Genomic DNA, 11,458 nt, shown 5'->3' with positions numbered 1-11,458 from the left:
GCTGCCGCCGGCACTGGAGCCGCCGCCGCCGCCGGCCACGGCCAGGAGGGCACGAAACCCTCTGCGCACAAGGAGGTCCCCGAGGCCGTTGTCGCGCAGGAGACCATCGTCGCCGAGGGCACCCCCACCGCCACTGGAACTCTCGCTGGTGGCGCCGCTGGAACCAAGCCGCCCCAGGCGCAGCAGAAGAAGAAGGGCGGCCTCTTCTCGTGCTGCTCCACGAGCAACATCGACTAAGCCAATCATTCCTTTCATCTTTCATGCTACATCATTTTCCTAACTTCTATATAGTGCTGAACACTTAATTACTGCTTTGGTATGCAAACTTATACTGATGACTGGGGTTCTGACTTCGCGGCTGACTTGGAGCTGGGCGAACTGGGCTAGCCGGTGTGGAGGTGAGGCAGGAGGGGCGCAAGTGGATCATGTGAAAGGTCGCACCTGCGCCCCTTGCGCCTTCCCGACCTTCCTCGCTGCACACGTCAACTGACACACTGACACGGCGTCCCTCCTCAACTACTTCATAACCACTCACTTTCCCATCCTGCACTTCACTACTCAGGCCTAACTCGCCGTCGGCATCGGTGAGCTGCGAGGAGCAGAGGATAAGCTGACAAGCCAGCCAAGTTCCAGCAAGACTGCACTGTGAGCTAGCCGGATCCCCAGCATAGCTCACCCCAGCCCAATCGAGATTGTAAGCTAGGACGTCATCAAAGGAGCTCATACCAGACTGCGAGGAATGGTAGCTGTCCTACCGTCACGAGCTGACATCGCAGCGTGAGAGGGACGGTGAGCTGTTGTCGCCGCGAGTGCAGCTGACAAACTCAGCTGAATGTAAGCTAATGCTGGTCCCTTTCAGTAGCTGATCTCAGGACGAAGGATGAAGGATGAACGCATCATGGTGAGCTATCCATCGTGCTGGGGAGCTCACGCCAGCCCACGCCGACGTAAACTGAGAGGGCGTTCAGAGAGCTCATCCCAGTCTCGGATGGAGAAGGTAGCTGCGAATCTTGGTTGGAAGCTGACGACCCAGCGTGGGGGATGGTGAGCTGTGCGTCGAACACCGTCAGGCTGACAAGCAGACCTCTGTATGCTAGCAATGACTCTTCGAGCTGATCCCAGGACGAAGGGCCAAGACGTCGCAGTGAGCTTCGCATGAGGTTGGAAGCTCACGCCAGCCGATACAAGGGTAAGCTGGCAAACGGCTTAGAAAGCTCACCCCTGTCATGGCTGGAAAAGGTAGCTACGAAACTGGTGGTGAGCTGACGATGCCAGAATCAAGGACCAGTGAAGCTGCAGTACCGGACGCAAAAAGCTTACGAGCAGAGCTCGGCATGCTGCGTTTGACGCCTGCAGCTGAACTCATGCCGAAGACGTCATAGTGAGCTACCCCTTTGTTTGACAGCTCACCCCAGTCTATCCTGAGTGTAAGCTCGCAGGCGGTTAGGTAGCTCACCGCAGTCGGGCATAAGGAGGTAGCTGTAAACCGCCAGGTCCAAGCTGACAACCCAGGGCGGAGACATAGTGCGCTGCGGTGTAGGGGAGAGCAAGCTGACTCCAGGTCTCGGTGAGCTAGGAACAGGCATTCACCAGCTCATCCCAGTTCATGAACGTGCAGCTGGGACCATTGGCTGCAAGCTGACCGTCCAGGCGAAGAAGAATGGTGAGCTACATCGTGGTGTGACTGAAGCTTACCACCAGATCTCGCTCGGTGAGCTGAGGATTCGGGTGCTAGCTTGGACTAGCACGAGGAGAACGGGCAGCTGAGAAAGCTTTGTCTAAGCTGACGACTCAGCGTGCGCATGCCTTGACGAAACGGTGAGCTGCCTCTTTGGAGCCTGAGCTGACAACAGGCCACTGGATGGTGGGCTGGCTGGGTAGTTGGTCAAGGGTAGCTGCCACGCCGGGATTGAGCCGACGATCCAGCGCAAGCCCCTCGGCGTCGGCGGGGTGCGGTGAGCTTTTGGGTCTCTCCAATGTAGCTGATATCAGCTCTCAAGATGGTGGGCTGTTCGCTATGCTGCCGTAGTTTTTCTCAGCTTCGATGAAGGACGCTGGTTAACTGATCAGGTATTGAGCTGGCTACGTAGTGACCAGGTGGTGAGTTGCGTGTCTGTGGCAAGCTGACATCAGATGTCCCGGCTGTGAGCTTTTTCGATGCCTGAAGCTCATCTCAGAAAGTTGGCAAGAAGGTAGCTAGAACATTGCAGTCGCATAGCTCACGAACCAGACTCGAAGATAGGTCAGCTATTGGACGACACAGCGACAGCTGACACCAGCCCTAGCCCGCGTTTCTGTAAGCTTCTGCGATTGAATGGCAGAGCTGAACTCAGAATCAGGTAACGATAGCTTCTTGTATACCAGCGGTAGCTGACAGCTCAATCCAGTATGCGAGGTTCAGGTTCATCAGCTATCTAGGTCTCCCAGGCTGCCTGGCGGTAAGCTGGCAGGTTATCTACGATAGCCGATATCAGCATTGGGAGAGAACGTAAGGAAGCTGGATAGGCCAGGCTTAACGAGCTGACAAGCCAAGGCCAGGGGAATGATCCCGCCTACGTGTCGGTCAGCTAACATGCTCCTTTGTAGCTCACTTCAGGCCAACCGACATAGTCGCGGGTTGCGAGTGAGCGGAGCGCCCGGGCTGTGGACGTGAGCTGCGAACAGCATCTGCCAAGCTGACATCAGGTTCCCAAGCCGCCTGAAAGGTGAGTTGATTACTGGCACCGTCAGATCGTCTCAGGGAAACAGTAGCTGTGAGTGCGCTGGGAGCTGATTGCGCAGAGTTGGGTTAGGTTGTGAGGCATGGGTCCGTAGATGCCGGAATGCTTGAGGGGTGAGCTGCTGAACGTTCTGTGTTGAAGCTGTTCTCAGACGTGGTAAAGGCGGTAATGGACCCAGCGATGGCCAGACCGTAGAGAGCGTGAGCTACGAATGTGTGTACAGTAGTCCTAGCTAACTCCAGTCTGCCATATCACTAGATGGCGATGTGAGTGGTTGTGACGGTGAACTGATGCGGAACAAGCACTCAGGGGAGGTAGCTATCGAGCGCCAACTAAGCTGACAACCCAGACCCGACAGAGGGTGAGCTGCCTGGTCGCTTCGTGAAGCTGATACCAGTCTTCACGCCGATCTGGTAAGCTGGCCAACTGAAACTGGTAAGCTGATTCAGGCCGGCAAGAAACCAGCCTTGGACTTGTGGTGCCGAAGTGCTCGCGCACGACTCCGTGAGCTGTGGGCCTCTTCACCCGAGCTGATGGCAGATTGTGCGATGTGAACGGTGATATCAGCTCATCCGAGAAACAGATACGGGTGCTCCCCGCCCACGAGACGCCGAGAGCACGAAGCAACAGTGAGCTTTTGGTTCGCCGGTTTGAGCTAATGCCAGGCCACTTTGCGCGATGAAACGAACTGTTGTAATGAGCGATCTGTGCGGCGACGGCGTCGCCGCACGCTATAAGACAGGTAGATACCCGTAGCATCTCTCTATGTCATCATTCACAACACGAACACAGTCTGGCAATAGCCCATCCCAGGTCTTTTGAGGTGACAGCTGTTTTTTCACAATCGCAGCTGATCTTCAGACCTAAATGTCTAGCTTATTCCGCCACCGGCCCCTCTGCGAATGTGAGCTGTCGCGATCGCCGAAGCTAACGCCAGTCTGCGGCGTGTTGGTGGCGAGCTGGTTTCAACGTGTCGCCGCTCATTCCGAAGAGAATCCTGGACAGGTAGCACGTCTGCGCTCAGGCTGATCGACCAACGTTGCTAAGTTGTAAGCTACGCATTTTGAGCCGAGCTAACACCAGTCCTCCGAAACGCTCCCGGGGTGAGCTCACTCCCGGAGGATCTAGCTGACCCCAGGCCTCGGAGCAGGTAGCTACCTCGGAGCACTCAATGCTGACCCGTCAGAGCTTTAGAAGGTAGAAGGTAAGCCCGTGAGACTCATCTCTGATTATCGATCGCATCAGCATCCGCGGCTACGGAAATTCCTGTTCCCAGCCGCGCAGTCTTTGAAAGCTCCTGTGCTGCGGTCTCTGAGCTGACAAGCGCTCGGTCGGATGATTTGGCGCCTTACCTTTAAGTGCTTTTTCGAGATTGGAACAGCGTACGCGACACTGCTAGGCGTGGCCGCGCTGGGGACCCACAGGCGATCCACGATCGGGGTGATGTGAGCTCAGAAACTTCCGCTAAGCTGACTCCAGTTTACTCGAGTACACCAACCGCTGCTTGCTTGGGCTCACTCCAAACGCATTTTGGGGCGCTTGATTGTCCAGTCAGAGTAGCTGAAACTTCCACTACCGCAGCTGACATCAAGCCTGAGCTATTTGTTAGCTGAACATGCTTTGCAAGCTCACCTCGGCAACCGGTCCACGGTGAGCTCTGCGAGCGCTGTCTTGAGCTGATCGACAGACGCACGAGGAAATCAGCCGCAATAATCGGAATTTTTGGATTAACTTAAGGCCGTAGCTTTCATTTCCAAAAAGGTTTATGCAGACATCAGCTTGAGAGAGGGCACAGGCAGGAGCGCGAAGATCACGATCGTCAACATTTTTGACATTTCCCGTTATTTGTCTGCCACCTTCCAACACCTCAGGCTTCGGATGTATTTCCACGTGTCATGTCGTCATCCCATGTTGCCGAGCATGTTCTTCGGTGTCGGTGTTGCTGGGCGGTTGCCGACAAGAGATCGTCAGTGTTTTCTTTGCTTGCTTGCCGACGAGCAATACCCTTCCCTCAACCTCTCTTTTACACCGCTTCAACAATCCTCGAGGAAAACGCACGGAGAGAACCGAAAACGAAACGACAATGAGCATCCCCAGCGACCCGTCACAGACCTCGAGCTCGAGCTCTGCCGCAAGCGGCAGCAAGCCGACAGGCCGCAGCCTGAGCGAGATCCTGCAGACGGCGCCGACGGGCGCGGCACACCCCGGCGTCGAGGAGATCCGGAACATCGACCCGAAGGAGGACCAGGAGCGGGTGATTGCGTTCACGAAGGTGAGTCACTCACGAATCTGCCGAGTTGCCGATGGCGCTAGATTTGGCGCAGGGCCTTTGCTCGAGATAAGCTGCGCGCCTGCCGGGCGTACCGGGCGGCCGTGCGCCATGGCGTTGCCTCCGCCCTCTTTTCCTCTTTTTGCTCTGCGCTTCGGAGAGGGGAGGGAATGATGGGAAGCTGAGGAGTTTGGGAAGCAAGCTGACGAACAGGAGGAGCCGATGGGCAAGTGCGTGTTGACTTTCGACAACCCCTCAACACTGATTATCCGACCAGTGTTTCTCAACCCGTTTCAGCTGCATGCCTTTTGACTGGTAAAGCTGACTCCAGGTACACCTTTGACTCGCGACCGCTGCAGTCCCGTGAAGGCGACAAGGTGCAGAAGCTGTGTCGCAAGCTCCCGAACGGATCCACGAGCTGCATCATTGTGAGCAGCTACAAAGGACCGGTTAGCTGACACCGCAGCTCGGACTCGAGACCGAGAAGCTCTTCATGACGATGCAGGGGCAGGGATACTTCTGCGCGCTGCCTGCTGAGCCGAACCAGACGCACATGGAGTGTGTCAAGATCCCGAAGTAAGCGCCGCACATTCTGCACATATACGACCTCGGAAGCGAGAGCGGAGGGGCAAGACGTCGCCGTCTTACTGGAGTCACCATCCCCGGCCAGCGGCCAGGCGTGACTCTGACAGCGTGGGCAAGGCGCCATAGACCAAGCACGTCTCTATGAATTATGCATTGGGAAAAATCTAATAACTACTTGAGTTTTCACTCAGTCTTCTTGGCCGACTCGGCGGCGGCGTGCGTCGCGTCAGAGGCGGGCACGGCCGGCTTCTCCGCCTCGGCCTTCTTGGCCTCGTACTCGGCGTGCTCCTTTGCCATCGTCTTGTCGATGATGGAGTCGAGCGTGGCCTCGTTCGTCGGCTCGTCCTTCGCCTCGGCGGCGCGAAGGCTCTCCTCCACCTTCCTGCCGGCCTCAGTTGCAGCCTTCTCCTGCTCCTGTGCGAGCTCCTCCTCGTCCCTCTCGACCTTGGCGGTCTGAGCGGGCCCGGAGGTGGCGGCCTTGGCGCTGTCCGCCTTGTGGATGGCTGCCTCGCTCTTCTTCGCCTCAGCTAGCAAACGCTGGCGCTCCTTCTCGCCCTCCTCGTCGTCCGCCTTGGCCTGTTCATCGTCCTTCTTCTCCGCCTCGATTGACTCCTTCGCGAGCGTCGTGTCGATGAGCTCGTCCAGCGTCGGCTCGTTCGGAAGCGGACCCGGGGACGCGACCTCCTTCTTGTCCAACTCGACGAGATCCGCGGCCGTACGGCTGTCGCTTTCAACTGGCGGTTCCGCACGCGTCTCCTTAATCGGGGACGTGCCCTCCTCCAGCTCCTCCTTGGCGGCGGTAACCGATGCGGGCTCAGCGGCGAGTCCCTCCACCTTCTGCTCGACCGCGTGTACCGCCTCGCTCGCCTTGTGGCCCAGCTCGGAGACAGCGGCGCCGACAGAAGCCAGGAGGCCCTCAGCCTTCTCCTTCACTGGCGAGGCGGCCGCGCCCGCGCCCTTGTCGGCGGCCGTCGTCGGCGTGCTCTTGGCGTCCGACTTGGTAGGCGAAGCGTCGGCAGCCGCGGTGCTCGAGAAGAGGCCACTTGTCGAGCTGGAGGTGGAGGGAAGATCGGCAGTGCGGCTTGGAGGAGTGCTCGCGCCGAGATCCGCGAGCTCCGCCTCGTCGACGTCATCGACAGACAGGTGATCAACGAGCGAGTCGAGGTCCGCATCCGTCATCTCGCGCATTAGCTTGTCGAGCTCATCCTCACCAATCGTCTGCGACGTCTCCGCCATGTCGTGGTCCTGCCGCAGGAACTTCTCCAGATATCCCATCTCAACGGCCTCCTCGAAGTCGTCCATCGTCTAGGAGTCAGTTACAGCGCGAGCCCAGACAACTTACGCCGATGAACTCTCCGCCGACGAGGTATCCGGGCAGGCCGATAACCTGTCCCAGAGGCTTGGCTCGCTGCCATCGCTTCTTCGCCTCCTCGTCTGTCGCCAGATCGTATTCCTGCATGTCAGTGGAGCACAGACACCGCCGCAGCACGCCAGAAGTCAAAGCCCTGATAGTGCCTGGGTACTCACCTCGTAGGGAATCTCAAACCCTCCGAGAGCACTGTTGGTCAGCTTGGCGGTGACAAGGGGGCAGCCACTCACCGGCGCAGGAGCTCGATGTGCTTGCGCACCTTGGGCGCAGACGTGAGGGAAGTCACCTGCTAGGTCAGCTGCGCTGGATGTCCTATCAGCTCACGTAGATGGAGATGGGCGGGGGAGCCATGGCGATCTCAGAGTATGCGTGTATGAGCTAGCGGGGAGATATGAACAAGTCAACAAAGGATCGTGGTCGCTATCGCATCGGATCGGACGTGTAACGAGCGGCGGGACAGGATCTGGCCCGCATGCAGCCTGGCGCCAGCTACGTAGTACGGGTGTGGGGCCACATTGATTCGCCGCCCGCACGTGACATCACTGAAGGCGGCTAGGTAGTATCACCACGTGGACGAAAGTACACCTGTAACAGTCCGAAAGTGGAGGCGGCGATTCAAGATTTTGGAAGGTGACGCCTGTTCGCGGGGTGTGTTTGTGGTTTCGACCCAGAAATTCAGAGCTACCCACATCTAGCCACACCCAAATTACATCGACATGGCACCGCGCTCCGTTTCTGCGGGGAGCTCCAAGTCGACCAAGGCAAAGGCCAAGGCTGCGCCCGCCCCGGCCCCATCAAAACGCGGCCACAAGCGCGCCGCCGCATCGCCTGAGATCGACGAAGACGAGGATGAGTTCGCCGTCGGCGGAGAGCTCGAGATGAGCGAAGCCGAGGAGGACGAGCAGGAGGATGAAGAGAGCGAGGGAGAGGAGGCTTTCCCTGAGCTCGACAGCGGCTCGGAGGCGAGGAAGTCGAGGACGACGACACGAGCGATGAGGAGGACCTCGACGACGAGGAAGACGGTTCCGAGTCCGGCTACAACTCGTCCGACATTGAGGCGATGTACGCTTCTTCGCCTGCTAGCTCGACGAGCGACCTCCTCGCCTCGCCCAAGTCGGACACCCACGAGCTCACTGTTGACGAGAAGCTGTCCCGGATGATCGCAAAGAACACGGTCAAGCCCGACGAGAACATTGGTGCGGAGGGTCAGCTGTCGAACGCCAAGAAGAGCAAGGGTGTTCTTCGCCCGTCGCGCCTGGTCCCCGGCGGTTACACGCGCGAGTATGACGAGATCGAGGCTGGCTACGGATCAGAGAGCTCGACCGAGGACAACCCGAACACGATCGGCAACGTCCCTCTCGAGTGGTACGACGACCTGCCGCATATCGGTTACGACGTGAACGGACGAAAGATCTTCCGTCCCGCGCGTGGAGACGAGCTCGACAAGTTCCTCGCCAACACGACCGACATTGCGGCCTGGACGAGTGCCGAGGACAAGCTCATGGGCCAGCAGGTCCAGCTGACCGACCAGGAGCTCGACATCATCCGCCGCCTTGAGCGCGGTGAGAACCCCGACGCCGACTTCGACCCGTACCAGTCCACCATTCAGTGGTTCACTGGACCGGGTAACGAGTCTGTCTTCCCGCTCTCCGCTGCGCCGGAACCGAAGCGCCGTTTCGTCCCGTCCAAGTGGGAGCACGCCAAGGTCATGAAGATTGTCAAGGCCATCCGCGAGGGCCGCATCATCCCGAACAAGCCCAAGGTCGAGCAGCCCACGGTGTTCGCGATCTGGTCGGACAACGACACGCCGCACCCCGACCACGCGATGTACATGCCTGCGCCGCAGCTGCCGCCGCCGAAGACGAAGGAGTCGTACAACCCGCCCGAGGAGTACCTCCCGACAGAGGAGGAGAAGAAGGAGTGGGAGGAGCTCGACAAGGAGGACCGGAAGGAAGACTTCCTGCCCGAGAAGTACGACGCGCTCCGTCTTGTGCCCGCGTACAAAAACCTCGTGCAGGAGAAGTTCGAGCGCTGCTTGGACCTGTACCTTGCCCCGCGAACGCGCAAGGTCAAGCTCAACATCGACCCCGAGAGCCTCATCCCGAAGCTTCCATCCCCGCGCGAGCTGCGTCCCTTCCCGACCACGCAGTGCGTGCAGTACCGTCACCCGAAGAGCACGCGGGTGCGCTCTGTGTCTCTCTCGCCAACGGGCGACTGGCTTGCGAGTGGAAGCGAGGACGGAGTTGTCCGCGTGTGGGACGTCGCGACGGGTCGAGAGGTCTGGCGCTGGAACCTCAAGGGCGGAGCTGTGCAGCACGTCGCCTGGTCGCCGAACGGAGAGGAGGGTTTGCTTGCCGCGCTCGTTGAGGGACGTATCGTCATTCTCTCGCCGCTCGCGCTGCTCAACCCCACTGTGGCCGCTACGACGCTGACGCACGCCAACACTGCCTTCGCCTCGTCGGCTGCTACGACGAAGCAGGGAGCTGGCAGCCAGGTCAAGGGTACCGAGAGCGTCAAGTGGGTGCGTCCGGGAGAGGTGCAGCGTGAGCGTGGTGAGCTCGTCTACGTCGACGTGCCGGGTACGCCGAAGCAGGTGTCGTGGCACCGCAAGGGCGACTACTTTGCCACTGTTGCCGCCGATGCGGCGAACAAGGCCGTCCTCATCCACCAGCTGTCCAAGCACGCTTCGCAGTCTCCGTTCAAGAAGACGCAGGGCGCGGTGCAGCGCGTCGCGTTCCACCCGCAGAAGCCGTGGTTCTTCGCGGCCACGCAGCGCTACGTGCGCATTTACGACCTGGCGGCGCAGAAGCTCGTGCGCACGCTCCAGACGGGTCTCAAGTGGATCTCGTCGCTGGATGTGCACCCGGGAGGCGACAACGTCATTGTCGGTTCGTACGACAAGAAGCTGTCGTGGTTCGACCTCGACCTCGGCAACAAGCCGTACAAGACGCTGCGCTACCACACCCGCGCCCTCCGCGCCGTCCACTTCCACCCCAAGCTGCCCCTCTTCGCGTCCGCTTCCGACGACGGAACCATCCACATCTTCCACTCTACCGTGTACGACGACCTCATGCGCAACCCCCTCATTGTCCCTCTCAAGATCCTCCGCGGACACCGCATCACCGACGGCCTCGGCGTGCTCGACCTCAGGTGGCACCCCGAGAAGCCGTGGCTCGTGTCCTCCGGCGCGGACGGAGAGTGTAGGTTGTGGTGTTCTTAGACTTTGGGTTCCTCTGTACGAATATGCATTATCTAGTCTCACCACTGTGCTGCCATGCGCTTACTCATTTGTGTAGAAAACCGGTCAGTCATATCAGTGTGTCGCAACTCGATGTTCCGATTAATGTGTCATGTGCTTCTGCCTTCTACATACATCTACAGACCGGTCTACAGGGAGAGGTAGTCCTTGACCTCCTCCTCGCTGAGCTTGCGGAAGGTGGGCTTCATGCGTTCTCCGTCGGGGACGACGAGCTGCTCGGGGGTGGGGACGGTGACGATGCCGATCTCGATCGTGTCCGGGGTCATCTGGCCCTCGAAGCCCTCCTTGAGGGTGAGGAGCGCGGTGTGGATCGCGTCCTCCAGCGAGAGGTCGTCATTGTACCGCTTCTCCAGGAACGTTTTGGCGTTGACCATGTTCTTTCCGATCGCGCTCGCCTTCCACGCCCAGTACGATCCAGACGGGTCGACCTGATACAGGGACTGGTTGCGGTGGTCGTCCCACCCCGCGATCAGGAGCGAAATACCATACGGCCTGACACCACTGTATCGTCAGCTCGAAGTCCTAGGATCATAGCATCGTCCTACTCACCCAGACTGCGTCGCCTTCTGCATAACCGCCGCAACCTCCTGCACGAGAACCTTTGTGGGAGGGTACTCTCCGTAGACCTTCCAGTACGCCTGCGCAATCTTGCGCGCCTTCGCAACGAGCACACGGAAGTCCGGTCCCATGCCACTGTACACGATGCCGATGTTGGGGCAGATCGTCGCGACCTTCTCAATCACCGACGTGTCGAGCAGCGCCGAAGTCTGCTTCTTCTCAGTCGCGAGGACGACACCGTTCGTCGCTGGATTTGTCAGCTAACACGCGGCGCGAAATCAGCTGGATAGCGTCCAGGGCCCTCCAAAGAGTTCAACGCACCCTTGATACCGAGCGAGGTCGTTCCGCCAGCAACGGCCGCGAGCGCATGCTCGATCTGGACGAGCTTGCCCGACGGCGAGAATGTTGTGAGCGAGAATCTGCTGTCAGCTAACGTTGATGGGACGAGTGAAGCTGAGGGGACAGCGTGCGCCGACTGCCGGGTGAGCGTCCTCCCTTCCAAACTCACGAGTAGGCGCCGCCTCCTCCTGGTGCGGCCATGATGTGCGATGTGGTTGATGAGGGACGCTGACGAGCGTTGATGCCTGGCTTAGCTTGAACAGTGACGAACGCGACAGCGTCAGAGACCTGGCTTGACGGAATGTCTATGCGATACCCCCATTTAGTCACGTGGTGGACATGACGTGCGGATGCGGCAG

The 11,458-nt window shown here is 59.3% G+C and overlaps 4 protein-coding genes across 4 annotated transcripts; 2 read left to right on the top strand and 2 right to left on the bottom strand.

Annotated features, from left to right (window-relative positions):
• Positions 1-4,640: 4,640 nt before the first annotated feature.
• Positions 4,641-5,569, top strand: A1Q1_08000 (uncharacterized protein; the record flags this gene model as incomplete). The annotated part of the gene is made up of 3 exons (XM_014326186.1): positions 4,641-4,992; positions 5,203-5,417; positions 5,456-5,569. The coding sequence occupies 3 exons, from the start codon at positions 4,641-4,643 to the stop codon at positions 5,567-5,569; spliced, it is 681 nt and encodes a 226-aa protein (XP_014181661.1).
• Positions 5,570-5,757: 188 nt separating this feature from the next.
• Positions 5,758-7,294, bottom strand: A1Q1_07999 (uncharacterized protein; the record flags this gene model as incomplete). Its single annotated transcript, XM_014326185.1, has 5 exons — positions 5,758-6,879; positions 6,917-7,027; positions 7,102-7,132; positions 7,174-7,202; positions 7,268-7,294. The coding sequence occupies 5 exons, from the start codon at positions 7,292-7,294 to the stop codon at positions 5,758-5,760; spliced, it is 1,320 nt and encodes a 439-aa protein (XP_014181660.1).
• A 365-nt stretch (positions 7,295-7,659) lies between these two features.
• A1Q1_07998 (rRNA processing-related protein) lies at positions 7,660-10,163 on the top strand (the record flags this gene model as incomplete). The annotated part of the gene is made up of 2 exons (XM_014326184.1): positions 7,660-7,803; positions 7,896-10,163. The coding sequence occupies 2 exons, from the start codon at positions 7,660-7,662 to the stop codon at positions 10,161-10,163; spliced, it is 2,412 nt and encodes an 803-aa protein (XP_014181659.1).
• Positions 10,164-10,330: 167 nt separating this feature from the next.
• On the bottom strand, positions 10,331-11,300 carry A1Q1_07997 (20S proteasome subunit; the record flags this gene model as incomplete). Its single annotated transcript, XM_014326183.1, has 4 exons — positions 10,331-10,703; positions 10,752-11,007; positions 11,082-11,179; positions 11,269-11,300. The coding sequence occupies 4 exons, from the start codon at positions 11,298-11,300 to the stop codon at positions 10,331-10,333; spliced, it is 759 nt and encodes a 252-aa protein (XP_014181658.1).
• Between the last annotated feature and the right edge of the window lie 158 nt (positions 11,301-11,458).

Source organism: Trichosporon asahii, assembly GCF_000293215.1.
Source record: "Trichosporon asahii var. asahii CBS 2479 unplaced genomic scaffold scaffold00018, whole genome shotgun sequence".
Taxonomy (NCBI): domain Eukaryota; kingdom Fungi; phylum Basidiomycota; class Tremellomycetes; order Trichosporonales; family Trichosporonaceae; genus Trichosporon; species Trichosporon asahii.
Note: the sequence above shows the minus strand (reverse complement) of the source record. Positions and strands in the feature narration are given on the sequence as shown.